Source organism: Orycteropus afer, unplaced genomic scaffold, assembly GCF_000298275.1.
Source record: "Orycteropus afer afer isolate SDZICR_OR568_19922 unplaced genomic scaffold, OryAfe1.0 scaffold00055, whole genome shotgun sequence".
Taxonomy (NCBI): Eukaryota; Metazoa; Chordata; class Mammalia; order Tubulidentata; family Orycteropodidae; genus Orycteropus; species Orycteropus afer.
This window is the reverse complement of record NW_006921642.1, coordinates 4048219-4052699: the sequence shown is the minus strand read 5'-3', so window position 1 is coordinate 4052699 and position 4481 is coordinate 4048219. Positions and strand designations below refer to the sequence as shown.

The 4481-nt window shown below is 34.3% G+C and overlaps 1 protein-coding gene across 1 annotated transcript in view; it reads left to right on the top strand.

Moving 5' to 3' along the window:
- The window catches only part of MYO16 (myosin XVI), a 974663-nt gene that overhangs the window by 213212 nt on the left and 756970 nt on the right, over positions 1 to 4481 (top strand). Inside the window, exon 5 of the mRNA XM_007938926.2 lies at positions 3682 to 3806. Within this exon, the coding sequence (XP_007937117.1) occupies positions 3682 to 3806 (125 nt within the window). The remainder of the gene's footprint in view (positions 1 to 3681; positions 3807 to 4481) is intronic.

The window sequence follows — 4481 nt, the reverse complement described above, 5'->3', positions numbered from 1 at the left end:
CTAGCATAGTGCCTAAGGCACTTGACTGCTGACCAGAAGTCTGGCGGTTCAAACCCACCAGCCACTCCTCAGAAGGAAGGTTGGGCAATCTACTTCCATAATGATACTGCCTTGGCAACCCAAGGAGTGGTTGCTATGAGTTGGGTCCGACTCAATGGCACATAACAACAACAACAACAACACAACACACCATAATTCAAATGAATCAGTTCTTCTCCTGTCTTCCTTTTCCATTGCCTTACTTTCATATGCATATGAGGTGATTGAAAATACCATGGCTTGGGTCACATGTGCCTTAGTCATCTAAGTTACATCTTTCCTTTTCAACACTCTAAGAGGTCTTTGAGGCATATTTGCCCAATACAATATGTCCTCAGATTTCTTGATCATTATTTCCATGGGTATTGATTGTAGATCCAAATGAAATGAAGTACTTGACAACTTCAATCTTTTCTCCATTTATCATGTTATGTATTGGTCCAGTTGTCAGGATTTTTGCTTTTTTATTTATGTTGAGGTATAATCCATTCTAAAGGCTGTAATCTTTGATCTTTATCAGTTAGTGTTTCCTGTCTTTTTTCAGTTTCAGCAAGCAAGGTTGTGTCATCTACATATCACAGCTTGTTATTTAGTCTGCCTGTAATCTCATTGCCACATTCTTCTCAATATAGTCCATCTTTTTGGATTATTTCCTCAGCATACAGATTAAATAAGTGTGGTGAAAGGATACAACCCTGACACATATCTTTTCTGATTTTAAGCCATACAGTATTTCCCTATTCCATTTGAAAACTGCTTTCTGATCTATATGCAGAAATTCATATGAGTATAGCCATCTGGTTAGTTTTATGCAGGAAATGTTATACCAAAATGTTGGGCCAATAAAAGAGGGAATTTCTGCTGTAGTATATTACTAAAATAGACTTGTATTTCTTTTAAGAATATACAAAAATCTAAAAAACATTTTTTGCTTAATATTTAATTCAAAATAATTTTTAAATGATCAGATATGATATCATGTTATTTCTTACAACACAGACCAGAAGTAGATTGTTTCTTCATAACCTGTTGTGCTGTTAATGAGTCTTGGATGAATGATATCTTTATTTAATACCAGTGTCTTTCATTTTTGGGTTCTATTTTGTTTTATTATTCAGTTTTAAATATTTGCTTAAATACACCTTTAAAAGATACATATAACTTCAGTAAATAATAATAATAATAATAATAATAATAAAGTGGTATCCTCTGAGTACTTTTGAAACATTATCAAAATTAACAAATTAGGTAAATTCAGCTTCTTCTACTTTAACATGCAAAACTGAATGCTGATACATGAGAAATAATATTTCCCAAAATTAAATCACAAATCAACTTAATTATTCTAGAAAATAAGCACAAAGTGGCAATTTTAGTTGGCTAGTTGGCTTATAGGGAACTTTGGTAGCATAGTGCCTAAGGCGTTTGGCTGCAAACCAGAAGGCTGGTGGTTCAAATTCATCAGCCACACCTCAGAAGGAAGATTGGCCAATCTATTTCCATAGTGATACTGTCTGAGAAACCCAAGGAGGGGTCGCTGTGAATTGAATCAGACTTGACAGCAGTGAGTTTGGTTTTTTTGAGTTGGCTTATAACAAACTTCTATGCCCTGTTAGGGAAATCTTTTAGTTCTTCTGAAATGGCACATGGCAATTCAGAAGCTGAGGTATGCTGAATACTGGTTACCACAGAGTCAATTCTAACTCATGGCAACCTCATATTTTTCACTCAGAGACTACAAGGTATGGTTAAGTGTATTCCTATTTCATGCTTCTAAAATGTGTTAGCTCTGAACAGAGAATTTGAAATAAACTACATTATCTGATTATTGGATTTTCCTTTATTCTTTTTGGTTTTCATTGCCTCCTTTTTGTCAAGAAAAATACACCACAATGAATGGCTTATAATCCATGTGCCAGAAGGCTAATAGTGACATGTCTCTTTATTAGGTGCTTACCCCAAGTTAAGTACTGTTTTATATGCTTTAGGTATTTAACAAATTTAAGTATGTTATTCTCATAACAATCCATGAAGCAAGAGTTATTAGCTCCACTTTGCAGATGAAGAAACTGAGGCAGATAATATTTTACCTGCCCAGATTAACACAAATAATAAGCAATGTTGTTGTTGTTGTTGTTGTTATGTGCTCTTGAGTCAGACCCGACTCATAGTGACCCCTCCTTGGGTTTCCGAGGCAGTATCACTACAGAAGTAGATTGCCCCATCTTCCTTCCAAGGAGTGGCTAGTGGGTTTGAACCACCAGCCTTCTGGTTAGCAGTCAATTGCCATAGGCACTATGCTACCAGAGCTCTCAATAGGCATAACATTAAAACCCTAGCAGGTTGCCTCCTGACTTTCTATGCTCTATTGCTTGTAGAAGTCCAAAGAATAAGCTGTGGAGTAAGGCAGACATGGTGTGCTGCAAGAGAGGGGAAAATAAAATGATGACATCTATGTAACATACTTAATTTGGAGACTGTCATATAGAGAGATCTCAATAAATATTAGCTACAGCTTCACCCCTTTAGGGTTAGTCTGAACGATTGAGGAAATTGAAGTCAGAAAGGTTAAATAACTACTGTAAGGTCAACATCTGGGAAAGTAAAACCCAGACCATCACAAACAAGAGCATCACTTCAGAGTGTGTGCTTTGGATCACCTATGCCATGCTTTGTAGAAGGACTAAATTAGGTAAGAGATAACCTAGCTAGTTCATAGCAAACACTTGCTTAGAGGAAAATATTACCCTTATCTTTATTATTATTATTTCCACGGGGAGGAAAATGGATTGGTAGGTAATACCTATTATGACCAGGAGTCAGTCCTAGGAATGGAGGATGCATTGATGAAAAGATGCAAGCCATCATGGAGATTATACTCTCATATAAGCTCAGGTTGAACTCAGTGCTGAATGGAGGTATAAACAGAAGGTAAGCTGACATGACCCCTCTGTGCACCAGCCAAGTCAGACAATGGGTTTTTCACTCATTTAGTTTATTTATCTCTATCAACATTGATAATGCAGAAATGTTGAATAGGAACATCCCTTTAAAAAAATGCATTTTATTTGGAAATAATTTTGACGCTCAGAAAATTTGCAAAGATAGTTCCATATAGCCTTCACTAAACTTCCCCTAATCCTAACAATTTATATAACCATGGTACATTTATAAAAACTAAGAAACACTGGTCCAATACTATTAAGTAAAGTAAACTATAGATTTTATTAGAATTTCCTTCCACTAACATCCTTTTTCTATTCTTGTAGTCTTTGTTTAGAAGTAATACTTTTGGCCAGAAAATGGTAGAGAACAGATACTATAACTTAATAATTGGCTTCAATTAAAGTGCTTTAAAATATTTTAGATAATGTGTGTTGATGATCTACTCTAAGTCAAATACTCCTTGAGAGCCTTCCATGTATAAGGTCCTGTATTAGAGTCTTTGGAATACAATGAGAGAAAATGTTCACGTGCTTTAAAGACTATAACCTAATTGGAAAAAAAAAAAGATCACAGTCATAGTGAAGAGAGGCCATGAAAAGGAATATATTGAAAAAGTATATAAGAAAAGTACATTCTTGATCCCTAGTAGCTGAAAACATCTCTACAATTCTACTTAAAAGACTTTCTCCCTGCTAGGAGTGGATCTGACTTCACTGCGCCAGATGAAGCTTCAGAGACCAATGAGTATGTTATCAGATGTCAAACACTTCTTATCATCTGGAGGAAATGTTAATGAGAAAAATGATGAAGGAGTAACACTGGTAAGTTCGTATATTTGAATCAAATATTGCATAGAAAATTTAAGTTGATTACTAAAATATAGAATTAATATCATTAGCTTAATTTTTTTTTTCCTTTTTCTGATCCTCACAATAATACATACTCATTGCAGAAATTTTTGAAAAACAGATAAACATGCAAGGAGGGAAATGCAAATCACTTATGCCATTACCCAGAGAAAGCCAACATTTATATATTGCTGTAGTTTCTTCAAGTCTTTGTTCTATATATATATATTTTTTTACTTCAAAATTAAGATAAATTTCTATACACTGTTTTATCAAAGTAATTTTTTTTTTCAGACAGAATAGTAAGCAAATGCTTTATTTTAATTCTAAGCTAAAGTACTATGGGTTACTCTACTGAATGAATTTCTAAATTTTATTGCTATAAGGCACAGTTGCAATAAATTAAAATAGAATGGAAAAGTTTGCTTAATTTCACTATAAGTACAATATTTAATCTTTAAGTTATGAATATTTCATCCTACTCACCTGACCCATAAAACTTACCTGAACTAGACATGCTTGAGTTGAAATAAATTACAGAAGAGAAAAATGTATTAAGGACCAAGGAAAGAAAAACTCATTGCCATTGAGTCACATCCAAGTCATAGAGATCCCTCCTTGGGTCTCTGAGGCAGTATCACTAGGAAA